Here is a 27,892-nt window from a genome sequence, read left to right as displayed (position 1 = left end):
CCCCCCGCGGGACTCTTGGGCGGGGCTTCGCCGCTGCCACGCCCCTCCGCCTAGACCGACGCCGCGTGGGCGGTCCCGGAAGCTGTCGGTCTGACGGTCGCGGAGCTGATTGGTCTCTCGTGGTCATGCACTTCTCCCGGGTTTTCCCGAGTTGTTTAGGTTCAGGTCGAGAAAAGCGAGCGTGGCCAGGATGAGTGAGCCCTTGCGGGAACTGCGGGGACCTCTGCTCCCGCCCAAGGACCCGGTGGAGGAGGAGGAGGATGACTATCTAAAGGAAGATGTGGAGGAGGATGAAGACTCCGTGTTCGTGGACGCCGAGGAGCTCTGCAGTGGCGGCGTCAAGGCTGGCAGCCTCCCCGGGCGCATCGAAGGTTGGGAAGAACCCTGCCCCGGCGCGGGTGGGCTGGGAGGAATCAAGGAAGAGTTTCCTTCTGACTCTGTACCGAACTAGGTGCCCTGTCGCTGCCCACAGTCTTAGTTTGGGGATGGCTTAACTGCTTTATTCCTAGTTAGTGATAATATCTCTCAGCAATGCTGTGTGTTAGACTTGAACTTAACGTGTCATCCCATTTAATGTTAGTAGTTATGCGAGGCGGTTGTATAGTTAAGGAAATAGGGACGTAAAGCCTGAATTGCCACCAACATCAGGACTTTTAATTAGAATGTCCAGAACGAAACACGTGGTTATTCTTTAGCTACTTAGGGGAAAATATACAAGGAACATCCCAGCATATTCTGAATATGTTTAACTTGTGTTAATAACCTTGTGATTTTTGTTGACTTTTTTTTTTTTGCAGTTTTCTGTGCTAGATTATACCTGTTGTGTCTGTGTAGTGGTATTTAAGATTATTTTGATGTGTAGAACCATTGTTGTCCAGTAGAAATTTCTGAGATGTTGGCCAGTCTAATAGCTCCTAGCTACATGTGGCGATTTAGAACTTGAAATGCTAGTGCTACTGAGGAGCTGAATTTTAAGTTTGATATATCTATAAGTTTAAATAGCTACATGTAGGTAAGCAGTTAAGATTTGGACAGAAAAAAATTCAAGTGTATGTGGATGGTTTAGTAATTTATTCTGAAGTATTATCAACTGGTCACTATGTTCAAACTGAGATGTTTGGTGCTGGCATGTTGCTCAGAGGTAAAATGATGAGGTTACTATCTTAATAGAGCTCACCCTCTAGTGAATTAAATAGGGATTCTTTGATCACAGAAGAAATATATTACTTAATATTTAAAGCACATTAAATAGTGCTTTGAGAGTTTATATTCATAAGATTCAGGCAAGGCTTTCCAGAAGTGACAATTAAGCTGAGATCTGTAGTAGATGTAATAATCAGTAGCGAGAACATTTAAGGCACATAGAATAACTTGTGCAAAGGCCCTGTGGTGCACCAAAGGATTTTTTAAATATGCTACATAAAGACTGCTATTGGCAGATGTCAGAGTGTGCACGTTCCTGTCACTGGTATGGTCAATTAGTCACTCACCTACCTCAGTGGCAGGAGGGTAGAGACGCAGAATCAACAATAGATTCCAGGAGCTGGTGAGAAAACTGGCTGGTGACAAACCTCAGTCGACGTATTTTTGTAATTCACACAACTGTTATAGGGTTCGAGTGGGTGTGCCCGTCAATCATACATAAGCAAGATAATATCCATAAGCCAATCATCTAAGCAAGATGATATCCATAAGCCAATCATCTTCTACCTAATGTAACCGCACTGTGAGGAAACTCTATTGCTGTCTGGTGGAAAGCAATCTGGAAGGGTCTTTGTCCCTAAGGAAAGGGGCTTACTGAGTCAGGGATTTCATGCCCTGAAGCCCCTGACTCTCGGGTTTTCTGGCTGATAGTTTGGCAATGCTAACCACAAGTGCTGAGGATGTGGTTTCACCCCACCCTGCAGGCGCTCCTGTCAGGCCTGAATGAACATGGATTCTTCAAGCACTCCGAGCTGCTCATAGCTGCTAGCTGCAACTGAAAGTTATTCCAACATCAGAGTACCAAGAGAAGACTGTTCTAGAAAGGAAACATCAGATACTTGTCATGCAAATACTGTGCTTATCTTTTGGAATACAAAGATATATGAAGCTTGCAGTGTAGTAAAGGAAGGCAGATAAGCAGATAGGCAGGATGAATTGCTGTAGGTATGTTAGGAGCACTTAAGCACCCTCTACATCACTCTGTAGGTCATATGTCTGTATGGGTTGCTGCGGAGGGATTAAAAAGAGTGGTGGATTTGTTAAAATATCAGGGAAGAGGCTTTTAAATCTCCTAAATTAACTTCTTTCCCCTTTAGTTTTAATTCCTGATGAAAATACTCAAGAGGAATGTAAGGTGTTTGGACGTTTTCCAATAAGTGGTGCATGGTGGCGAGTGAAGGTCCAGGTGAAGCCTATGGGATCGAAGAGCTATCAAGTTCAAGGATTTCCGTCATACTTTTTACAGTCTGATATGTCACCACCAAATCAAAAAAATATCTGTTCCCTCTTTCTTAAAGAGTGTGATTTCCCCTCTGATGACATACAAAAATTTTTAGCATGGGTAAACAGTGTATCAAGCTATAAAGACCTCAACTTTGAAAATATTAGAGAAACATTAAAAACTTTCTACAAGGCAGAAGCAAGGAAAAATAAAAAGAAATCTGCACAGAATGAACAGGAGGAGTTACTTGATGGTGAGATAAACATTCCTCTGGGCAATAAAAGTAAGTATAATTTGATCATGAGTTTTAGTGTAATTGAGAGACTGAATGACTGGAGTGTTTGAAATAGTACTACTGTCACATCCTGGCTTAGTAAGGGTTGGGCGTCTCAAATCTGAAAATCTGAAATGCTCCAAAAATCTGAAACTTTTTGAGCACCAACCTGACAGTGCCAGTGATACTTTCTGATAATTTATTATACTCAAACTTTGCTTCATGCTCAAAATTACTAAAAGTATTATATAAGATTATCTTCAGTTTGTATGTGTAGGGTGAATAGGAAAATAGGTGGATTTCATGTTTTGACTTGAATTCCATCCCCAGGATGTCTCATGTACTTGCAAATATTCCAAATTCTGAAAATATACAAAATCCAAAACACTTGTCTCAAGTATTTCAGATAAGGCATCCTAGACTTAGATTCCTTTTTAAAATCAGTTTAATGGAAATGTATTTGGTTGCTTTTGGAGGGCAAAAGCATGGGCAGCTCAAGTTGTGTAATATGAAAGGACTGCATGAAATTATCCTTAAAGTCCTTTCTGGCTCTAAAATTATAATTCTCCCTCTCTCTCTCTCTCCCTCTCTCTCCCTCTCCCCCCCCGACTTTTGAGTTCTCAGAGAGTATCTTGAGTCCTTAAGAAAAAGTTGTTAATTATTCTTTTTTAAGAAGGCAGAAGAGAAAAGCAAGGCTATGAGTAAAGCATTTTGAGAAGATTCCAGTTCAAAATGATTTAAATTTGGTTTGTTACCTGGATATTCAGATATGTGGAATATTGCTTTTCTTAGTTTTACTGAATTTTGTGTTACATCAATAAATGACTTTAAGGACAAAGCAATCATAATTACAGTTGAAAAACTGATATATAATAAAGGTAGTATGTCAATTATTTTTATGCTTAGCTTTAAATTTATCTTTGTGTAACTGAGTCAGAATTTTTCTTTTTATGTAATCATACGTTCTTTAACTGTTATGAGTGTATTATAATTATACATATTAGTGGGGTTCATTTGCTCCAGTTCATTCCACAGTACTTGGCCTTTCCCTCCCTGCTTCCTGCCCTCTGTTCCTTTTCAATTTTTCTTCTGATCTTCCTTCTATTTATTTACATGCTTATTTTTTTCATTAGTGAATTAAAATCAAAGTGGGATTCGTGATGGTATAGTTATACATGCACATAGCATAATTTGGTTGATTTTATACTCTAGTTCTTCCGCTTTTCCTGCCTCCACTTTGGTTCCCTACTTGAGTCAAAATTTTATTCTGATTCTATTGCAAGTGAAGAGAAACAAAAGGCTTAAGAAGTAGTTATCTATGCATTTAAAGAACATAGATTTTGGTGTTGAATACATTGAAAACCTTAATATAAAAATGATTGCTATAATATAAATTTTCATACTAGTTAAAGTACATTTATTAATTTCTCTTTGATTTAGATTTCTTGAACTTGTTGTGCTAAATGAGAAAGTCCTTCAAGTTAGTCATTCTCTGGGCTCATTTGAATGTTTTAATTTCTTCTTTTGTCATATCTTGTAGTTCCATTTATGTATGTAATGACAGGTTTGCAGTTTCCAAAAGTAATGGAATTCCTTCCAGTTCTTCTGCCTCGACACTTTAAGCGGCTCATAAATTCAGGTTCTAAGGAGGTATTGGAAAAGATTGAAGAGATTTTAAGTATACATCCATGGAAGCTGGGATTTAATAAAGTAAGTAGGAAATTTGTTCAACATTTTGTGATCTTATATATAAAGCAGAATTTTTCAAATTTGACAGTTTTTGCCTTTCAATGGAAAATATTTTGTATGGATCCCAGTGTTGACTTTTCTTTTGGAGTGTAACAAACTTCTTATGCCTGTTGCTCTTTTGCAACTATGAAATTGGTAAATTTATAAATGAAAACCAAAATAACAAAATGCATGACATTCAGATTCTTGGCATTCATTTAATCATATCATTTAATTTAATCTGACAAATCTTTCTTGTAACAAAATTGCCATTTGCATAAATCTCAGTGAAAACAAAAATTCTTATGAATTGGCAGTTCCATTCTGCTATGCAATGTAATTTTTCACTATCCAATAGGAACAACATAAAATTTTCATTATTTTATGATTCATCATGATATCATTTGATTTTCTTTTTGGTGAGGTACCAGGGATTAAACTCAGGGACACTCAACCGCTAAGCCACATCCCCAGCCCTATTTTGTGTTTTATTTAGAGACAGGGTTTCACTGAGTTGTTTAGTACCTCACTGTAGCTGAGGCTGGCTTTGAGCTCACCATCCTCCTGCCTCAGCCTACCAAGCTGCTGGAATTACAGGCGAGTGCCACCGCTCCCTGCTCATTTGATTTTTAATTGGCATGATAATATCATTTAGAAATTAATTCACTTCTGTTCCTATTATTAGAGGCTAAGAGTGGAAAAGTGGTACTCTGAGGCTCCATGGTGGTGAAACCAAATGCTGTACTTAAATTTTGGTACTACTTGGTTATAAGTGGTTTTATAAATGAAAATACAATTGAAGAATTCTCTTAAGAATTCGTGGACTCTCAAAAATGTTTGCAGACTCCCAGCTTGAGAAATAATTGGAAAAATGAATTCGTCCTTTAAATCTTGTGACTATAGATTCAGTAGGCTTTGAAAGATAAGATTCTGAAACATCAAATAATCAATACATGTTTATTTAGTGGATAATGGAGACAAAGCTCTCGAGTTGTAAGAGCCAGATAATATTTTACCTTTATTTTGAACCCCCATCTTTGTAAATATAAGATATTAAGAGAGATCTAAAATTTATGACTGTCCACATTTCAAGAATTAATTATATACAGAGTTACTACTAAAAGTGTACATTGTGTTAGGTAGATACAATTTAGCAAACATGTGCTGGGAGACCTTACCAGTGAAGAACAGAGATATGATCAGACTCTCACCCTATCTGGTCATCTGGGCTCACTATCTTCACGGTGAGGAATAGAACTTGAGTTTTTCTTTGGAGTCAGTTGACAGAGCTTCAGACTAGGGCCAGCCTGCTTTTCTCCTTCTCTGTGTCCTTTCATCTCTGCCACTTCTTTAAAGAAATTGTTTTTAGAAAGGATTAGCTGTCAGTTTTACTTGATTTTTTCTTTTTTTTTTTTTTTTACTTCCTGGACTAAGTTGGAACTCTGTGTTAGAAGCTGTGAGAGCCCCAGATTCTTTCCCTAGAGTGGGCATTAAATGATTACTGCTTCTTATCCTGGCATGGGAACAGGGCTGCACCCTGTTGATGTTCAACTGAGAGATGCCACACTTGGGGACACCAGGTGATATTGAGGCAAAAATTGTCTGGTGGTGACAGATTATTCAGTTAGAGAAGAGGCCTCTCCTTTTTCTTGGTCAGTATCTAGAAGTCTTGTCTTCTGCCCATCTCTGTTCTCAGAGAAGAATCATATGTGGGAAGTTAAGGCCTGGCTGCTGAGGTCTGGGACTCAAGTGGGATAAGGAGGTCTGAATTCCTGCCACGCCACGGTATTGTGTTCATTTCCTAGGTGGCCAAATTTAAACTACAATCTGGATGGCCTAAACATAGAAACTTATTCTCTCACGGTTGTGAAGATCTCTAAGTCTGGGCTCTGATGGTGACAGGGTTGGTTTCTCCTGAGGCCTCTCTCCTTGATTTATAGATGGCCTTTCCTCCCAGTGTCTTCACGTGATCTTACTTCTGTGCCCATCTGTGTCCCCATCTCTTCTTCTAAGCACACCAGTCATATAGGATGAGGGTCCACTCTAATGTCCTTATTTATGAGGTTATGATCTCATTTAACCTTAATTACTTCTTTGAAGGCCCAATCTCCAAATCCAGTCACACTATGAGATACTAGGGGTTAGGACTTCATTGTATGGCCTTTATGGGGACACAATTCAGCCAGCGAAAGATATAGAGAGCTCAGGAGGGATGTCTCCATGAAAACAATGGAGCTGATAGCTGACCTGATGATCTTGGTGTATCTTGAGAAGAGAGTTCTGTGCCTCTTCTACAAATTTTTGGCAGAATTGTTGGTGGACACATAGGAAATTAAGCCCCCCCCCCAAAAAAAAGGTAGACATTCACTTCATGATATATACAAAGTCTTACCCAAAATAAACATATTACTTGATTATGAATCCTATTAATATAACCTAATAAACTGATTTAAACTAGATTGATTAAGAAAATGTATCCTATAGAACCAGGCACAGTGGTGCACATCTGTCATCCCAGTAGCTCAGGAGGTGGAGGCAAGTTCAAGGCCAGTCTCAGCAACTCAGTAAGGCCCTAGGCATCCTAGCAAGATGCATGGAGGTGATCATAAGAGAGAGAGAGAGAGAGAGAGAGAGAGAGAGAGAGAGAGAGAGAGAGAGAGAGAGAGCGCTCTTCCTTAGAGAAACTCTTTCCAGAGATGCATGGAGGTGATCATGAGAGAGAGGGAGAGCGAGAGCGAGAGCGAGAGCGAGAGAGAGAAAGAGAGAGAGAGAGAGAGAGAGAGCATGAGAGCAAACTCTTAAAGAAACTCTTTCCATAGCAGGGAGTTAATAATAAATATCTAAAATATTGTTTTTAAATTCAAGGAATAAGATAAATATTACTTAGAAATGTAGAGATAAATTCTGGGAGGAAAAACAAAGAGTTGATGGTGATTCCTTTAGAAGGCCTAGGAAAGAGTAAGCCAGGGGATTCCTATTTTTCATAATAAGCCTTGGAGTATTATTTGACTTTTAAAAATGATGTGTTTATTTCTTGGATAAAATATAATTTTAACTTAAAAATTATGTAGGCCTCCAACCACAGAACAGACAATTAAAAAATTAGTGATATGTTAAGTATGTAGTTTTTCCTCAAAATTTAGTTGAAATATATAATTCTGGGACTTAAAAAATTGTTAGCAAGTAATATAATTCTTACTGGAATTCTAATCTCATAATTATTTACAATTTCTGTAAAAGAAATTTGACCTTCATTTCCTCAAAGATAACCTACAGAGAGCTGAAGCTTTTGCGATGTGAAGCCAGTTGGGTGGCTTTTTGTCAGTGCCCGCCCCTTCTGCAGTTGATGACTGACTTGGAGAAGGATGCCTTGGTCATCTACTCTAAGCTGAAGCAGATCTGTAGAGAACTCGGCCACACATGCATTGAAGGGGACAACTTGACTTCAGAATTATCAGGGCACATGAGTTTTCACAATGTTTGGCAATCTCTGAAGTTTTTGAAGGACATTGGTATGGTGACGTGTGAGAAGGGCTGGATCTTTCTTTATGACCTTTACCAGGCTGAGAAAGGCATTGCCTCATCAATAAGTGACCTGATGAAGAGACCTCCATGGCATTTACAGGTCGATGTCAAGAAGGTCCTGGCATCTATTCATACCCCCAAACCCGAGGATTCAGGAAGTGATGATGAAGAAAGTAAACCCAATGAAACAGGGTTAGAAAATTCTAAGGACATTGTGGACCCAGGGGATAGTGACAACCTTACTTGGGATAATGGTGACAATGAAACTAATGCAGAAGTTAATGAAGTCCAGCTGGATCAGGATCAGATGGCTGCCTTGGAAATGATTTGCTCCAATGCTGTGACAATCATCAGTGGGAAAGGTGGCTGTGGGAAGACCACAATTGTTAGCCGCCTTTTTAAGCATATAGAGAAGTTGGAAGAAAGAGAAGTAAAAAAAGCTTGTGAAGATTTTGAACAAGACCAGGATGTCCCAGAAGAATGGAGTACCTTCTTTGAGCAGAGTCATAAGGGGGCAGACAAGGCCATAGAAGTTCTGCTCACAGCACCTACAGGGAAGGCAACTGGCTTACTGAGACAGAAAACTGGGCTTCCTGCTTATACTCTTTGCCAGGTAAAATCTGTGGCATTTTTTTCTATAGATAAAACCTTTGCCATAAAGATACAGTTATTTCTTACTTAAAACAGTAAGTACAGTGTTTCTCAGAGATGGGTCTTGACCAAGTTTCTTCTTACACATCAACTTTGATCGACTGGTAGTATCTTACTATCTGTTTGGATATTGAGATAATATTTCTAAAGCCATGTTTAGGTTCAAGAGGGAGAGCAAGTACACAGGAGGAGCTCTGGAGTGATAATTATTGCATTTATTTATCATCCTTGAATTAGGGTTACCAGACATAGCAGATATTAATATGAATATTTTCTTAATGTATGTATATACCAAATGTTGCATGGACATACTTATAACTAAAGGTGAATTGGTGTGGTGGTGGTAATGGTGGTTTTTAAAATGAGGAGGTCATTTATTGTATATTATGTAGTTCATATTTAACTGGACATCCTGTATTTAATTTGGCAATCCCAGCTTGGGCTAGTATGTAGGGATAGCTGGCTACAGAGCTCTTGGAGTGATCAGAGTGCTTATGGAGGGGGTATGTATTGAGATGGTTGTACTAGAAGTACAGTGGAAAGTGTCAGGCATTTCTAAGATCACTAGTTGGATCTAACAGTCAAAAGAAAGGAAACGATTAGAGGTAATTTCAAATGTTTTGCTGTGAGACAAGGCCACTGAGAGAATGAGGGTTTTGTTCAACAGAATTGATGCATTTGAATGAGAAATATGAAGGCTTTCTTTAATAAACTTGCTCATTCTAGTTTTAAAAAAATTAAATAAGACATGATGAAATACCATATAAAAATATGCATATTGCATATATCCACAACTATGAAATAGAAATATTTTCTGGCATTAACCAAAATGTTTAATGTTCTCTAGTTGCAATTTGACAATTTTTTTCCTCATTTATATTATAAAAATACTAGTATCACTCCGGTAGTAAAGTAGCATCCTTAGGTGAATTGGTGTGGTGGCGGTAATGGTGGTTTTTAAAATGAGGAGGTCAGAAGTTTAGAACACTTGAAAGAAAAAAAGGAGTGATTTTACAATCAGGTTAAGAAGGCAGCTTTTTATTTCCAGAACAAGAGAAGAGAAGGGTTTGAGGGATTGATTGGAATATCTCAGGAGGTCCAGAAGTTTAATTTGGGAATGAAAAAGAACAGGAAGCTTTCTCTGGTTCAGTGTCAACTAGAGAAGTATAATATTTTGGAATAAAACTATGTTTGAAGATTATTAAATTAAATACACTCCTTGCTGGGAAGCAATTTTTTGAACTGTTTAGTCCTTTTGGTTTTAGATTATTTGATTTATCTTTTTTTGTGTATTCATCCCTCTAACTTCTCTGTTCTCTATTTCTCTATTTCTTTATCCCTTTCCTTGTCTTTCTTTACTCCTGCTTCATATGTAAGGGTTTTGTTTTAAAATCATTTAATTTTTATTAACCTGACTTTAGATATGCCATACTTTGCTTATAGGTCAATTATAGCTTCTATTTATGGGACAAAAAGCTGTCGGAGGAAAAGAAATTGCCATGGAAGTTTTCTTCAGTTAGAGTTCTGGTTGTGGATGAAGGGAGTTTGGTGTCTGTAGGCATCTTCAAGTCGGTTTTAAAATTATTGTGTGAGCACTCTAAACTTTCTAAGCTTATCATCCTTGGTAAGTTACAATATTGATGGAATTCTAATGTTTTGTTGGAAGCACTGCGGTCAGCATATTGTTCCCCTTGTTCCATTGTACCATTTCCTAGGGTGGGAAGCCATCCTCAGTGTCCTCGTCAAGGTGGCACTGAGTTAAGTCTGACCACTCTTAATCACCTTGGGCAGGGCTTTGTTTTGATCAAGATACTAGCAGGTAATGACGAAAGAAATAGAGCTGTCACTACTAAACACCTAAATGATGGCTATTAGAATAGTAAAAGTGCCAGAGAGTGAAAAGAAATTAGACTGTGAATTATTTGAAAAGAGTAAAATATCTGAATTATAGATCACTTAAAAGAAATTTTATGATTTGAAGCTAATTAGAACGAGCCAGCCTCTAAAGTCCTCTAATTCTGTTGAGGTTCAGTTAGATTCTAATAAGTAGTGATCTGTGGACTATATGATTTAATTCAGGAAAAAAACCAAATCACAATCTGAGAATCAAATTGTATATAAATATTACTTTTTAGGTCTTTGAAGATGTTTTATAAGGAGCTGATTGTATTAATGGCTGAAGTATTCTTCTTATTTCTACTCAGTACATATATTTCTTATTTTTTGGGTTTGTGTTTTATTTATTTCAAGCAAAGATAATTTTTTAACAGTGAAATCTGTTGTCATTAGATTTGTGGAACTTGTCTGTTATCAAATGCTTATTTATTTTATATTTTATGCATTTAGGTAATTGAGACCATAGATTCTTCCAAGTTCAATAAGACATTGAGCAAGACTGAGTAAATGACAAATTACTAGTTTTTTAAAGTTTTTTTTTTTTTTTTTAACATGTGGGTTATAATGTATATTCCTCTACAGTTTGCCCATGGTTACAGATTTGAAAGAAGTTCTGTTCATACTTTGTTACCTTATGGTGTTTTCATCTTTTTAAAAAATCTTTTACTGTTTAATTTGAATGTTTTTTTTTATATTTTTAAAATATTTACTGTTCTTAAATAATTTTGAATATAGATTTTTGGGGCTTTTTTTCTCTAAATTATAGCAAGTCCATGTTTATAGTATATATATCAATGGGGAAAAATCAAAATAATTTCTGAAATTTTAGATGCCAGTTACTAAAACCCACAGTGTCTTTCTTCCCCCCCTTTTAGGTGATGTTAGACAGTTACCTAGTATTGAACCTGGTAATCTGCTGAAAGATCTTTTTGAGACTCTTAAGTCAAGAAAGTGTGCAATTGAGCTGAAGACAAACCATAGAGCAGAATCTCAGTTAATTGTGGACAATGCTACACGGTATAATATAATGAAAATTTTGTATTTCTTTCCTATGAGATTAGAAATAGAAAGTAAAATAGGAATAATAATAATTATTATTGTGTGTGTGTGTGTGTATATATATATATATGTACACACACACATGTGTATATACACATAGATAAGGTTTATGATAGAATAGGTTTACTAAAAGGTATAATAAATTTATTAAATCATTTAACTCAAAAGCTTATATATATATAAGCTTTTGAGTATATATATACATATGTGTATATATACACACATATATGTGAACATACATATTAACTTTTGAGTTAAATGATTTAATACAACATATTTACTGTACCTTTTAGCAAACCTATTTAATCTTAGAATATATACCTTTTACTCACAGAAAAACAAAGTTAATATTCTTAATGCGATCCAGCATTAATTATTATTGAAATTTAAGAATGGATATGTTTTGCTGATTTAAAATGCATGTGCATTTGGCTTTCTGTATCTGTGAGTTCCATATCTGTGGATTCCACCAACCATGAATTGAAAATATTTTTTAAAAAATCACATCTGTACTGAATATGATTAGACATTTTTATCATTATTCCCTGAACAATACAATAACTACTTACATCTCATTTACAATGTAGTAGGTAATATAACTAATCAGGAGATTATTTAAAATATTATAGAGGATATGTGTAGGTTATATGCATATACTCTGCCATTTTATTTACGGGACTTGAGCATCCATGGATTTTGGTAACCATGGGGGTCCTAGAACAAATCCCTGGCAATTACATCTGAATTTAAGTTGCATTAAGCTTAGAGACTGGAACAAGATCAGAGACTTGGAAATAATGAGTTCACTCATATTCAGAGGAGAATTGGGGAAAATTTTTCCTTTAATTTTTGTGGGGGGAAGTCTAACGTATAAAAATTAAATGTGGTATTTGCTCCCAAGTGAATCCTGCTGGCACCCACAGCATATTACTCCTTTTAAAGTAGGACAGAATCCTTTATTTCCCTTAGACTTTGCATAGACCTTTGGAGTGAGCCTCTGTACACTCAGCATTTGCTTTCTTCATGATCTATGTATCAGAAGAATCATGCTTATTACTATTTCATGATATTTATTTTAATAATAAAATGTATAGATGTAAAGGGACCTTGAAATACCAAGAAACTGTTTCATTCATTGGACCACAAGTTAACTTTATAATTGACAGGAGTAGGGTCGGTGATATGGATTTGTATGGAGTCATTAAGAAAAATAATGACGTTAGATGTATAATATTCTTTTCCTATACCTCTTTTGCTTCTACCTGAGGAGCACTTTCTTTTTGTACTGGGGATTGAACCCAGGGGCACTCAACCACTGAGCCACAGATCCAGCCCTTTTTATATTGTATTTAGAGACAGGTCTCACTAAGTTTCTTAGGGCCTCACTAAGTTGCTAAGGCTGGCTTTGAACTCACAATCTTCCTGCCTTAGCCTCCCAAGCCACGGGGAAGGGCACCTCATTTGCGCTAGATGATTGGTCATTTTAAAGTTCCCAAACTTGGAGGAATCTAAATCACATCACATTCCTTAAGAAGTTAATTTATCTGAAACTCAGGAATTCTTCTTAGTAACCCTTTCAGTATCAATTGGTCCAAACTGTGCTCCTGTTATCATTTCATATATTTATATGAAATGCTTCTAAGAATATATATATATATATATAAGTTGTAGTTAGACACAATGCCTTTATTTTATTTATTTTTATGTGGTGCTGAGGATCGAATCTAGTGCCTCACACATGCTAGGCAGCACTCTACCGCTGAGCCACAACCCCAGCCCTCATCATTTCATCTTAATCACCATCCCCTAATATGTAATTACTGTAGAGGATTCCTGTGTTATGCCAGGGAAATGCTTCTAAGAATAGAAGTATGCTACATGTCCTGGGTCAGAATTAAAACAAAATCAACAATGATTCCTAGGAGCCCCCAGAATTACATATCATTCCCTTTCCTTTCTTCCCTTTCAACTCATTTGGCAAAGATTGAAGATGACACAGAAGGGCACCCCATCTCAGGTAGCCAGGGTGCCATGTGGTCTGTTCCCAGAGTTAATTAGTCTTCTTCTGAAGGACCAAGGAGAGGCTCTGTTATGACAAGGCCCATGTACCTTACTGTGTTTTTCTGATATGATTCGATAATCTTAAAAATACAAGAATGAGGGAAGAATGAGGAGGGAATGCACCAAACAAATGTGGATATGTGACCCAAATGGGAAAATTGAAACATATATACAAAACACAGATGAAAGGAGAAGAGTATGGTAGAAAGTAGGGAAAAGGCCTCAGCTAGTCCAAATTAAGTTAAATGGAAAGGGATGTGGAACCACTATGACTCAGATTTGCCTCCCAGTTCCCCTGCTGGCTGCTTCTGTGATGTGGGACCATTGTCCAGATTCGACAAAGCTTGCTATTGCTGCTTACCTATGAAATGAGGTTAATACCTACCTTGTATGGTTCTTGTGAATCTGGAGATAAGTAGATCAGGTTTTCAGTGGCGCATAATATATCCTCTGATAGTTTTGTCTTGAGTCTTATAACTTATTAAGAGTGGCTGACATGGTAGTACCCGCCTATCATCCCAGTGGCTCAGGAGACTGAGGCAGGAGGATCGTGAGTTCAAAGCCAGCCTTAGCAACTTAGGAAGTCTAAGTAACTTAGCAAGACCCTGTCTCTAAATAAAAAATTAAATGGCAGGGGATGTTGCTGAATGGTTTAAGCACCCTTGGGTTCAATTGCTGGTATACCCTGGTATTAAAAAAAAAAAAAAAAAAAAAAAAAGCGGGGTGGGGAATGGCATGCTAAATGTATCACCTTAACTTTATGGTCTTCCAATTCTATTAGAAAACTTATTTACTATTTATAATGCATATCTGGCTGGCATTTTCTCTCTGTTTATTATCTTTAGTAGATATTATAAGTTTGATCATATATGAAGACATTTTTAGATGATAACATTCTTGGTTTATGTATTTTATCTTTATTCAAGAATCTCAAAACGTGAATTTCCAAGATTTGATGCAGAATTAAATATCTCTGATAACCCTCCAATCCCCATCTCAGTTCAAGATAAGACATTTATCTTTGTCAGACTCCCAGAAGAGAATGCCAGTTCTCAGTTATCTCAAAGTGATCGTCATTCCCGTAAGTGTAAGCTTCTATGTCACAGAGTTCTGTATTTCATTTTTATAATTTATTTAAGCAACTATTTATAATTTTATCTGATGATAAACATAAATATTGCCAGTTAGAATGGGGCACTGAAAATAAATAAATGAATTTACTAATTTTTACACCCTACAAGTGTGTAAAGAAGTAAGCTCTTGACATACAATAGGAGTGAGTAAACACTTGTTGAGTGAATAAATAGCTAGAGATGATTTTATTTAAAATAGAGCAAAGCTGCCATAACCCAGTTATTTTGGGAGAAAGCAAGTTTTAGTTAATGAAGTTTTTCTTCTAGAACAAATTGAAAAGCACATACTTTTACTTTGAGTGTGTTTGTGAAGTAAGAGTTATGGTTGTTAAACTGTTGTCACGTTGAGTCCCTAACATTCTGCTTTACAAATTGGATAAGCATTGCTTCTAATTGTGGATGCTAGGATGCAACATGACAGGGTTGAGAGGAGCATGGGATGGGGAACATTTTCCTAGAGACATAGGACCCATGGCATGTCACTTAGCCATGTGTAAAGTGGGAGTGAGAGTGACGTTGCCTATGGAGCTGGGAGCGGAGCCGTTGATGCTGATTTTCTATCTTAATTAAATACTTCTGCTGGAAAATTAGTCTCTTCTTTAAGAAAGTTGGGTAAATGTTTTCTTCAGAGAGGCATTTATAGTGCCTTTTCGTTAATAATTATGTTATTGAGTAAATTATACCTATTACTGCAAAATACAAAAACCTGAGATCAGATTCATAGTGGGCTAGAATTTCAAAGATGCGAAAATATACATCTTAGAATCAATGAAATATAGTGTACCTACTGATGTAGTGGATGTAGAGAGAGTGAAAAAAGCAGACAGCAAAACAGCACAATCCTGTATGTGCTAATGAAAATAAAATGTTGAGAGACTTTTGGAGATTTCTGCTCTGGCAGGCTAAGGTTTGGCTCAGGCTAAACTTAAGTTTGGTCATTTTCTAAAAATAATCCTCCCTTTATCTGAGAAATTAAGGGTTCAGTGAGCAACTAACTTAGCCTTTCTAGAGCAGGTGATCACAATGCCTGGGCTTTTTAATTCCCCCATGATTCTTTTCCTATTAGTGAATTGCACAAAGCCTAGAATGTTCCTACATAAATTTTTGGTTACCTTCTGTCCCATGAGAAAAGTTTGCCTTTTTGTACCATTGCTGAGACTGAAGGAAGCCTGTTTGTTGGTGTTCCATGTGAAAGGAGAAATTTTAAGTGGATGTCATTGTGGTCAGTCATCTGAGTTCTAAAGAGGAAGGGCAGGCTGTCGCCCCACTCTCCATTTGGATGATTATGTCCACGAGCTTTCGTTTCCACATTCATAATACATACATAGTGAGTGGTCAAACTATTTAATAGCTGGTAGTCAGCACAAGCTCCATTGGAATGGTTTCTGCTGTGCCAGGGCTAATGTTTTAGGGACTGAATCATAGAGAGGTCTAGTGGGAAGGAAGGAAAGGTTGGGGGATATTGTGGTGTTAGAGGAGTGTCCATTTCCAGCCAGTGCGGAAACAATATCGTACACTGGTATGGGCCAGTTAGATATCGCTTTGAATATAATGTCTATCTCATATGAGTATATTAAGATAACATTTAAAGCATATAAATTCTCAAATTTTCTTTCTAACCATTAGTACCACAGGGACTTAGAACAGAAAGTTTTATATTACTAATTCTGTTACACATATTGTATTCTTGCTCATTTCTTAAGTTCGGCATTCACAAATTATCAGTGAATATATAGTGAGCTTATTATAATTAGGAGCCATCCTAGCCATTGGTTGATCTCTCTGTTGAGGGTGGAAAGTCTGGAACCCTTTTCTCAATTCTCTTTCCTGTTGCTCTGGCTAATGTGAGGAATGAGACAGGTATTTCCATGGTGAGCTTGTGTTGCATTTGGAGAGATATTTTTCTAGGCCCCTTAGTGGGAATTCTGATTTAATTTCTCCATAGAAACAGTGTTATGATTTGGTAATTTTCTGTGTTAATTTTTTTCTTTTTCATTAACAGATTTATATTCTGCAGTTAGAAGTTTACTGGAAGAAAATGACTTCAAAAGCGCAAAAACATCACAATTTATTGCATTTAGGAGGTAAAATATCTACAGTACTTTAATGTTTTTCATCTAGCTTTTGAATTTAATAACTTATTAATGTAAACCTTATTTGAATGGGGGAGACTCTTGTAATTCATCACTGTTAATTCTCATTTTTACTTCAGAATATTTCTTTGTTAGACTAGTCAGAGGTCACTTTCTAAACCTGGCTCTTTCTACCAAATATTATATTTAGATATTCCCAAAAAAGCTAAGTGGAACAAAAGTTTATGTGAGAATGTAAAATTGTAAAATACTTTTGCTGGAGAAAGTCCTGGAAACTTCTTATAGAATCCAGTATGTCAAAATTGTTTATAACACAGATGATCATATAGTAGACACCGGTAAGGTGACCCTTGCATTTTCCTGTGTTTCAGGCAGGACTGTAACCTCATCAATGACTGCTGTTGCAAGCACTACACCGGCCACCTCATCAAGTGAGCGTCTCCAAGAACTGACAGTTCTCCCTCGAGTCCCTGTCTGTTCTTTTGTTTGCTGTAGCCAAGTATACTTTTTTTCCTCGTCCTCATTTGTGAACTATAATGATTTCTTCAGTTAAATATATATTCATAGGAATTAACATGTATGGTAGTGAGTGTATTAAGAAGAAAAATAAGGAATGAAATTTTCCTTATGGTTTCAAGTTTGGCAACCTTCAGCTCTTCTGAGATGAGCATGGGGAGTCAAGGAGAATTTCTAGTGCTTCCAAGAACCTGAGCAACCTGGTGCCTCTGGAGAGTGCTTTTATAAATGGCCATCAGAGAAATAGGAATGCAGACAGGCCCTCTGTTTTTACATAGGGAAAATTAATTCATTTATCTTGCATTTACCAACACCTACTCATTACTCAGTGTGAGATCCTAGGGCCATTTAAGGCACAGGAGCTCCTGTCTGCTGAGGAAGGATGCACACACACACACACACACAAAACTGTAAGGAAGCCTAACAGTGGGTTAAAAACAAAGGGTTGGACCCTTTGGGTCCCTATAACTATTATCTTGGAAGGTAATTTCACCTTTTCATGTATATAAATGAAGACTCTTTACATAGAATTTCCTTTACCAAGCTGGAATAAGAATGAATGAGATAATAAACCTAAAACACTTACCACAGTAACTGGCATATAACCAATATTTATTCAATTTGCTGCTATTATTCTAATAGATGGTCATAATTATTTTTATGGAAATATGTATAAGTGATCTAAAACCTGAAATAGGGTTGTAATAGGTAGTAAAAGGAGAAGAGAGAATTATTTTCAAAGACAGAATCAATAAGTTTTTTAGTAAATTTTAAAAATAGGAGGGGAAAGAGCATATAAGCTAAAATTACTAACTTGAAAAAATTAGCTAAGAAATGGCATTGAGTTTGAGGTGATACAGTGGGCACATATAAATTATCACATGATAATTGTGAAAATCTGATTTTCTTGTTGACCTTTGGAGAATGGAAGCAATATAAAGAAAGTATGGAAATTATTTTGATAATTGAATCACTTCTAAGTAGGAGCTACTGTTGAAACAAAATAAAATTGAAATTTTCTAAGCTCTGATTATATATTATCATTTTCCAACCCAGAGACCATCGGAAGAGACTCATATTTGGAGTTGGTGATAAAATTTGTTGTACCAGGAATGCATACCTCTCGGAGTTACTTTCTAGAGATACCTTCGGAAGTCAGCCTGATAATGATCTAGAAGCCAGTGGAGAAGGCTTTTGTGGGACTCCTCGTGGTTTTGCCAAGAATAAGCATGACTTTGAAAGTGATATTCGCCTGTGCAATGGAGAAGTATTTTTCATAACTGGAGTAAGTGTCAGAAAAATAATACCTTTTTACCAATTAGAACTATAGTTTTTTAAAAAAATATCTTTGCTTTATTTATTTATATGTGGTGCTGAGGATCGAACCCAGGGCCTTGCATGTGCTAAGCGAGCGTTCTACCACTGAGCCCCAGCCCCAGCCACAAGAACTGTAGTTTTTATTGTCCTATAATTGAAATGTCTTGTCTAGTTTTAGTAGCAGAATAATGCTGGAATAATTGAGAATAGTTAAGTTGGAAAGGGTTTCATTTTATATTTTTCCAGAAGACTTTGTAAGGACCAAGACAAAACTGAGAGTGAGACACTTAGATTTTGCAAAGCATCATGTCCTTGGTTGGCAGCTTAAATATAGAAACTATAGAAAGCTCACCAAGGAGACTGGGGATATAGCTCAGTTGGTAGAGTGCTTGCCTCATATGCACAAAGCCCTGGGTTTAATCCCCAGCACTGCCAAAGGGGGAAAAAAAAGAAAGCTCGCCAAATTTGTTCTCATTGTAAAGACCTTCTTTTTTTTTTTTTCAGTGTATTTATTTTTTTATTTTTTTTATTGTTGGTTGTTCAAAACATTACATAGTTCTTGATATGTCATATTTCACATTTTGATTCAAGTGGGTTATGAACTCCCATTTTACCCCGTATACAGCTTGCAGAATCACATCAGTTACACTTCCATTGATTTACATATTGACATACTCATGTCTGTTGTATTCTGCTGCCTTTCCTATCCTCTACTATCCCCCCTCCCCTCCCCTCCCCTCCCCTCTTCTCTCTCTACCCCCTCTACTGTAATTCATTCCTTCCCCTTGTATTATTTTTCCCTTTCCCCTCACTTCCTCTTGTATAGGCAGAACTAACATCATCAAAATGGCGATATTACCAAAAGACCTCTTCTAAACTTGTATTTTTAAAAAGCTGGTGAGGAAAAAATACTTTGAGAACTTTCAAGACTGAAAATTTCTATTTGTGTTTTTTAAAGTATTTGAGTGAGGATATATTCAATTAGGTATACATTTTAAGTCTTTTGAAAAAAAAAAATCCGGGGTGCTGGGATTGAATCCAGGGCCTCGTGCATGCTCACTAAGCACATGCTCTACCACTGAGCTCCATCCCCAGGCCCAATTTATGAAATTTATAACTGTAATGAATGTACATTCTACTTTTAAGGTGCTTATATTTTCTCTTCAACCCAAAGAGGATATCTTTACTGTGTGCATATTTGAAAACATACAAAGTAATGCTTTATTTTGGTTGCAGGATACAACTGATGTAACTTTTGGAATGAGAAGGTATTTGACTATTAATAACATGGCTGGCTTGGAAGTAACAGTAGATTTTAAGAAACTAATGAAATATTGTAACATAAGACATGCATGGGCAAGAACTATTCATACTTTTCAGGTAAGAGTGGATTCTTACAAAACTATTTAAATGGAGAACGAAGTCATTGAGAGCCATTCTTTGTTTTCTTTTTAATTTTATTTGCTTTTATTTTTATTTTTATTATTTTAGCAAGATTGGGGATTAAAACCAGAGCCTTGTACATGCTGAGTACTCTTGCTACCAATGAGCTACATGGGGTCTCCTTTCCCTCCTATACTCTTCATGTGGCTTGGTGTGGCCTGTGCTGCTTTTGTCTTCATTCAGAATTTTATATTTTGTTCATTGTGGATGTTTTCTGCCTTATTTTTGATTTCAAAAAATCTTACTAGATTTATTTTGTTTTGTGTTCCATATTTATGTTGATTTTTAATGCACTTTTGTAAATCATTAATTTTATTTTTTTCCACGTACTTGTAACCACCATTCTTTATTTATAGTGTCTGGTTTTTAAACTTTTGTTATATTTTTAAGCAATTTGATGTTTGCTGTCAGAGGTGTGTGTGTGTGTATGTGTGCATGTGTATATTCAAATACATATGTACATTTTTATTCTATTATTAAAGGATATTTTAGGTATCCATTCTATGTCATTATAGGTAACATTAGAATAATAAACTTTTATACCTAAAGTCCAGGCAGTCATCTCTAAGTCTTTGATTAGGGAAACTTTGTCACTGCATGCCATTTTTTTTTTAACATTTTATGTTTTTTTCAAAAATATTTTTTTAGTTGTCAATGGACCTTTATTTTATTTATTGATACGTGGTGCTGAGACTTGAATCCAGTTCCTCATACATGCTAGGAAAGCACTGTGCCACTGAGCCCCGGACCCAGCCTCTGCATGCCATCTTTGAAGTTTGTTATTGGGTTTCCACAAGACACTTGTGGACCTGTGAGATCCAAACACAGCAGCATGTATAGCAAATGCAAGTTCTTAGGTCATGAATAACATGAGTCCGAGAGATGGGTTCATACGAGTGCTCTGACCAACATAGGGTGTATGATGCGTGAGAGAGTTGTGTGGACTCATTTGTCTTCCCGATTTGTGAGCTTTCTGAACCCATTCTGCAGTGCTAAGTCTTCATTCCTTGTTATTGCCTCTCAGGGGTCCGAGGAGAACACAGTGGTCTATGTGGTGGGGAAGGCAGGCCGCCAACACTGGCAGCATGTCTACACTGCAGTGACCAGAGGCCGCTGCAGAGTGTACGTCATTGCAGAAGAGTCTCAGCTCCAGAATGCAATCAGGAAAAACAGCGTTCCCAGGAAAACTCGTTTAAAACATTTCTTGCAAAACAAGCTCTCCACTAGCCAGGTCTCTGTAGCAGACCTTCCATCCCAGTTAAAGAACTCTGGAGACGGTGGACGTCCCAGCACACCACCTTCAACATCACCCCTCCCTACAGTCTCATCCAGCACAATCACACCCGATGTCGCCAGGAGCAAGTCCTCTGTAGCTGAAGATGGGACATTTGCATGGGATGGAGAATGGCAGCTGTCATCATTTGATGAAGTGGGTGCAGATGAGGATCTATCACAATTGCGAGGGTCCAAGAGAACCTGTGGTACAAATGACTCCGAAAGTCCAAAAAAAGTTCTCATGGTAGGAGTGGCTGTCAAATGTGCTCATATTTTATGTCATTTACTAATGACTCTGTATTTCTGTTAGCTTTGCATTATGCTGTCAGGTTTAAACCCAGCTGCTTTCTCATCTTTGTCAAAATTTCCCTCTTCTGCTCCTAATTGGTCCTTCCTACTCATTCTAGAGGCCTCCACTCTATGTAGCCTTAATTAATGGGGGGTGATATTCTGGAAAAAAATTACTGTTACTCCACACCTTTTTTTCCCAACATCTTCCTTGTCAATTTTTCTCTCTCTTTCCCACCCCTGCTTTGCAGGCCATAATCTGACTTTATCTCACCAACTCTGTTGAAATGGCTTATTCTGGTCCTCGGGCCTTATCTCAGGTCTTGTTCTTCTTGACTTTCCCTTTGACACATTATAGTTTTAACTCCTGCTGTGTCTCCTTCCCCTGATTACAGGGGTACCTTATGCAACATCCCCCTTACCTCAATGTCCCCCACCCCCCCACCTCATTTCCTCACCCCTTATTTCCTGTACCTATGGTATATTCCCAAGGCTTAGTTTTTTTAATCTTTGGGAACACACCACATTCTCACCACTAGAGCCAGCCCCTTTGCACTGGTGTCTCATTCAGTGAAGCTTCAACTGTCTATTTCTTCCCAAGTACTGGGAACTCAAAGATAAGCAGGTGACAGTTCTCCCTCTTTCACTGATTGTGGAGACAGACAGCTAGGTAAGTGACTTGGTGATTCACTGATTGCTCTGACACCAGGGAGCAGTTAATGAACCTGTTCCCTAATCTGTTTCTTTGTTCCTAGAGATTGAATTTTCTGGAACCACAGCCTAGCCTCTTACTCTGTCTTCCATTTTCTCCATTTCAATCACCAGTCTCCTCGTGATACAGTTTAATATCTTGGAGTCACCTCAGACTCACCTTGCCTTCACTCTACCTCCAGGGAGTTAACTTTATTGCAAAATATCTTTCTCAGGGATTTCTTCCATTCCTTCTAGTCTGTCCTATTTTAGGTCCTTATCTTATCTTGGGTGATTTGTGACCTTGCTACCCTCTCTGCCTGTTCCCATTCTGCTAATCCACTCCCCGCCCTGTGATCACACTATCAGGCTTCTGGGTGCTTAGCTCATTTCTTTGTTCAAAAGCCTTCAGTGACTTCTGGTGCCTGCAGTATAAACTCTCAAATGTTTGGCTTGACGTTTGAAACCTCTCTTGGTTTCATTCCAGCTTTCCCAACATCATTTCATTTCCCACTGTTATTTTTTTGGCTTTAGTCAAGCTAGTGTCTAAACTGATTAAAACAAATGAGACTTTTTCTTCTCTCTTCCTTTTGGCTCTTGCGTTCTAGAGATGGACACTTTACAACTTGCTGACTAGATATAAAGGGTATGAGGAAAAATAATCCAGAATGGTCCCTGGATATCTGGTTGAAACAATTTGGGGAGTTGGCTGTGTCATTTCCTGAGATGAGAAAGACATGAATAGAACCTGTTTAGGGAAATGCGGGTCTCCTGTGGCAGGCTGTGTTTAAGGTGCCAGTTAGACACATGGGATTATAAATTACTTCCAAGCATAGTTCCAGCAGGAGCTTAAGAATTGCTTAATGTGCAGCAGCAGACTTAGTAGGATGAGTGTGTCATCTTCCAAAGTTAAGGGGCCACACTAGGAGCTCAGAGAAGAAAGTGTTCATGTAACCTTCTGTCCCAGACTGAGTTCTGAAGGGGTAATAGTCATGTCCTCTGTTCCCCATATAGGGGACATTTCACTCTTCTTGAAAGAGTCTGCCTGACAAAGGACTCAGCCCCTGAAGGGTCAGTTATAATATAGAACAGCATGGCTTGAGCACAGGGTGCAAATGAGAGTTGAGGCTGAGGTCACAGGAAGATTCAGGAAGGACAGGCAAAGGGTCTCCTACAGGGATTGTCCATTCTTCTGATTGTAGCAAGAACAGTAAAGCACTTTATGTGCTCCGTGAATTGAAGTTTAGGAAGATGACTTTGATTATGGTTTCGTGGATGGTGTTAGTGAGAGACTTTGGGACAAGTTCCTAGCATAAAGAGTATTTCAGTAGCCTGGGCAAAATGATTAGCTTGAAGTCAACTAGCAGTGGGAATGGGGAAGAGATGCTAAGGGACAGAGCTGATGGGACCTAATCTGTATATCTTCATTGGGGTGAGGATGACTCTTAGACTTCTGGGTATGCAGGTGAATCCAGATACTATAAATCAGGGTCATGAGAATGGGCAGAGGGGCAGCTTTGGTCAGAAAACTAAAATGGACATAACCCACCCTATTTTGGCAATATTAGAATCCCCGCCAATTCATAGTTTCATTTTATACCCAAGATCAACTGTTTAATCTGGAATTTCTATCTCAGGAAACATCTTGTTCTGAAAGTAAACTTGCCATTACTTGCAAAGCTCCTCAGCCCCGCTTTTGTGGTACTAGAAATTGAACCAGGGGCCTCTCCCATGCGAGGCAAGTGCTTTGCCTCTGAGCTCCATCCCCAGCCCTTTTAAAAATTTCATGTTAAGACATGATCTTGTCAAGAATCCCTAGCTAGCCTTGTACTTGGGATCTCCTGCCTCAGCCTTCTAAGTAGTTGGGTTTACATCTGTGCACCACCACACCTGGCAAAGATTTGTCATTTGTTAATACAATGACAAGGGCTGCCCACAAACTCTTTCTTCATATTCCTTCATAAGAATTACACCTGTATTTAAATCCTACCAGGATAGTCATGCTTTGCTTAACTACAAGGATGAGTTTTGAGAAATGGGTCACTAGGTGATTTCCTTGTGCAATGTCACAGTGTACATAAACCAGCCTGCATGCCGTAGGTCAGTCACTTGATGTGGCCCTTTGATGCTGTCAAGAGGCACAAAAAGAGCTGGGCGTGATGAGAATGCTTGTAATCCCAGCGGCTCAGGAGACTGAGGCAGGAGGATCACAAGTTCAAAGCCAGCCTCAGCAATTTAGCAAGGTCCTAAGTAAATTAGTGAGACCCTGTCTCAACGTAAAACATAAAAAATAGTACTAGGGATGTCACTCAGTGATTAAATGCCTCTGGGTTCAATTCCTAGAGGGAGGGAGGGAGGGAGGGAAGAAGGAAGGAAGGAAAGAGAGAGATACAAAGCATGAGGTGGCTAAAACTATTGCTGGCGTGATATGGCATCCCATTGTATAGTAAACTTAGTTTTACTAAAAATTTTTACTTGACAACTTTTAGTAAGTAGAGTGCACTTTAAATAACAATAAAAACTAGTAAATACATAAACTGGTAACACAGTTATTATCAAGTATTATATAGTCTACATGGTTATATGTGCTATACTTTATAGGACTGGCAGTGTAGAAGGTTTGTTTACACCAGTATCTCACAAATACAGGGATAATATATTGCAAGAGGCAATGGGAATTTTTCAACTCATTATAATCTTATGGGACCACCTTCTTATATAGAGTTTGCTGTTGGCTAAAATATCATTATGGGGTGCATAGCAGTACTAATGTCTAATGTCTGAGCCCCTCTCAGATGAAAGCTTTAATGCTTCTTAATGGATTTATAGTTTTGGGTTTTGAAAAAAGTCCTAAAAGAAATTTTAACTTGATATTTTGCCTGTCCCCATTCCCCAAAAATGAAATGTACCTTTAGGTAAAAGCATCTCAGTAAACATTGCTAAAATTTATCGGAAGCAGTGATTTCCAGAATTTTTTTTTTAAAAAATCACATATCAACATAAAAAAATAAAGTAAGGAGGCATAGTCATATAATTTTTTTAAATAATTTTTAAAAATTTGTTTTAATTAGTTATGTATGATATATTAGTCTTGAATAAAGAATAGTCCCTATGTTAGTCAAGGTTCTCCAGAAAAGCAGAATTATTAGGAGACACATACATGTAGTATGTGTATTTATTTGTGTATATATACATCTATTAAGTATTGCATACTTAATAGACTAAAATGTAGTCTAAAGAAATTATGTGTGTGTGTGTGTGTGTGTGTGTGTGTGTGTGTGTATCTGCCTGCATATCTCTCAGAGTGGAATTTATCTCAAGGAATTGACTCATGTTATTAAGGAGACAGGCAAGTCTGAAATTTGCAGGCTTAGATTTTGATCATGCTACACCTTGAGTCTGAAAGCTGATGTAATCCCTTTTCCTTGCGGGAGGACAGTCTTTTTTCTATTAAGACCTACAACTCATTGGACCAGGCCCACCCACATTATAGAGGATAATCTGCTTTACTGGAAGTTAGATGATTTCAGTGTTACTCTCATCCAAAATATAATCTTCATAGAAACAACTAGAATAATATCTGACAAAATATCTTGGTACTTTGGTTTTAGACAAGTTGACATAAAATTAACCATCACAGTGCTCTAAAATGAACTATTCAGTATCATAAAGGATGAATTGTGTTTACTTTGCTCGTTTTCCTCTGGTGGTGAAATGTCTTGACCATCCTGGCCCACTGACTGGCTCTTGGGAATTAGCAGTTATATGAAGAATATGACCTTGGCATTGCAGTATTCCTTCTTAACTGCATGCAGATCTGTCTTCTTGGACATACAACCTGGGCATTTGTACAGGGCTCTGCACTTGGGGACACACACATTTTTAATGCTCAGTCATAGTCATATTGAAATTCTTCATGTTTTAACAAGGGGCTTTCATTTTAATTTTTTACTGTACAGCCAAATTATATGGCAAGCCCTGTCCATACCTTTAGGAGGTAGACACGTAGTCATTTCTACATAAAGACCCAGAGCTGGGTGCTGGCAATAACACGATGAGCACAAACATACATGACTCTCCCAGGAGTGACAGATGATGGTTCTGGTTGTTCAGGTCTCCCCAGGGTTGGGAGAAATGTATTATTTTTGCTTCAGAAGCAGTGAGGGGGAATAGAAGTACATAGGATAGACTGACTACATTTTTATAAAACTTGTTTTTATTGTTGTTTTAACAGGTGGAAGAATCATCTCCACAAGTATCTTCTAGACTTCAGAATTTGAGACTAAACCATTTAATTCCCAAGCAACTTTTCAAACCGGCGGACAATTAAGAAACTTAACTTTCCCTGGGATTGCTCAGAATAATTACCTTTCTTTGTTTCAAGACAAATATGTACATTTTACCTTCAAAGTTTCAAGATAAAAGAGGATGCCTATAACTGGAATTTTGCTTGTGTTAGCAGATGTTTAAAATCCAATTGATCAAAGAAAACTAATGATTTCAGCATCTATCATCATGAGAACTGGTAATCATGGACATAAACAAGGGGAAAAGATACTATATGTTAAAAAAAAACACCTGTATTTTAAAACACGATTTGTTTTCTAGAATAATGCCTTATTAACTGCCACGATCATTGCTGGTTGCCTTTGCCAACAGTTGAAGCTGCGGCAAAGAACTGTGATTGCATCTTTTGGTGTCACTGACACACAGTCGAGGACGTCAGGTCTTCAGCAATGTGGTCCTTCACACGCTGTTGCTCACTCCATCACTGCTGCTTGGGCCCAGCACACCTGGGACTTTTCCTGGAAATGACTTCTGAGTTAGGAACACGTTGTTCTAAATATATCTCATGTTAGGAAATTTCTTTTGGAGCAATTTGATTTAAAAACATTTTATTGTTAAAGATACTATGGTTTGAATGTGTTCCCCAAACTTCATGTGTTGGAAACTTGATCCCCAGTGCAACAGTATTGGGGAGTGGGGCCTAGGTCACCAGTAGGTTAGTGATTGTGGGAATGGGCTCCTGATGAAAGGTACGTCCAGCCCTGTCTTGCGTGTTGGAGTGGTTCTCTTGTCCTTCTGCCTTCTACCATGAGATGACAAAGAAAGAACACCCTTGTCAGATTCATTACCTTAATGCAGGCACACCTAGCTTTATACACTCTGCTTTACTGACCTTCTCAAACACTGTGTTATTTACAAGTTGAAGTTCTGTGGCACCCCTGTGTGGAGCAAATATATTGGCATTATTTTTCCAACAGCTCAGATGATCCAATTTTTAGCAATAAAGTATTTTTTTTTAATTGTTGTTTGATATAAAGTTATTGTATACTTACTAGACTAAAATGTATTCTAAGGAAATTTTATATGAATGGAATAAAAAAATCATGTGACTTTTTTTGCAATACTCTCTATTGCAGTGCACTAAAACCAAATCCACAATATTACTGAGACTACTGTGTTGAACTTCCCAGCCTCCAGAACTGTGAGAAATAAATCTATTTTTTAAAATAAA

At 37.5% G+C, this 27,892-nt stretch overlaps 1 protein-coding gene across 3 annotated transcripts; it reads left to right on the top strand.

The window, feature by feature from the left end:
* The first annotated feature begins 81 nt into the window (after positions 1 to 81).
* Positions 82 to 27,892, top strand: Helb (DNA helicase B). 3 transcript variants are annotated; one of them, XM_040280364.2, is made up of 13 exons: positions 82 to 371; positions 2,301 to 2,708; positions 4,264 to 4,409; positions 7,693 to 8,565; positions 10,047 to 10,227; positions 11,375 to 11,516; positions 14,546 to 14,700; positions 16,755 to 16,836; positions 17,217 to 17,276; positions 18,418 to 18,646; positions 19,915 to 20,058; positions 21,146 to 21,640; positions 26,609 to 27,892. In XM_040280364.2, exons 1-13 carry the CDS (start codon positions 191 to 193, stop codon positions 26,702 to 26,704), a joined length of 3,192 nt encoding a protein of 1,063 aa, XP_040136298.2. In that variant the 5' UTR covers positions 82 to 190; the 3' UTR covers positions 26,705 to 27,892. The 3 variants fall into 3 exon arrangements, with proteins under 3 accessions (XP_040136298.2, XP_013215572.2, XP_077909329.1); XM_013360118.4 differs by having other exon boundaries at positions 4,240 to 4,409; XM_078053203.1 differs by lacking the exon at positions 26,609 to 27,892 and having other exon boundaries at positions 4,240 to 4,409; positions 19,915 to 19,946; positions 21,146 to 21,308.

Source organism: Ictidomys tridecemlineatus, chromosome 6, assembly GCF_052094955.1.
Source record: "Ictidomys tridecemlineatus isolate mIctTri1 chromosome 6, mIctTri1.hap1, whole genome shotgun sequence".
Taxonomy (NCBI): Eukaryota; Metazoa; Chordata; class Mammalia; order Rodentia; family Sciuridae; genus Ictidomys; species Ictidomys tridecemlineatus.
The sequence above is the reverse complement of the archived record's forward strand: the minus strand, read 5'-3'. Positions and strand labels throughout refer to the sequence as shown.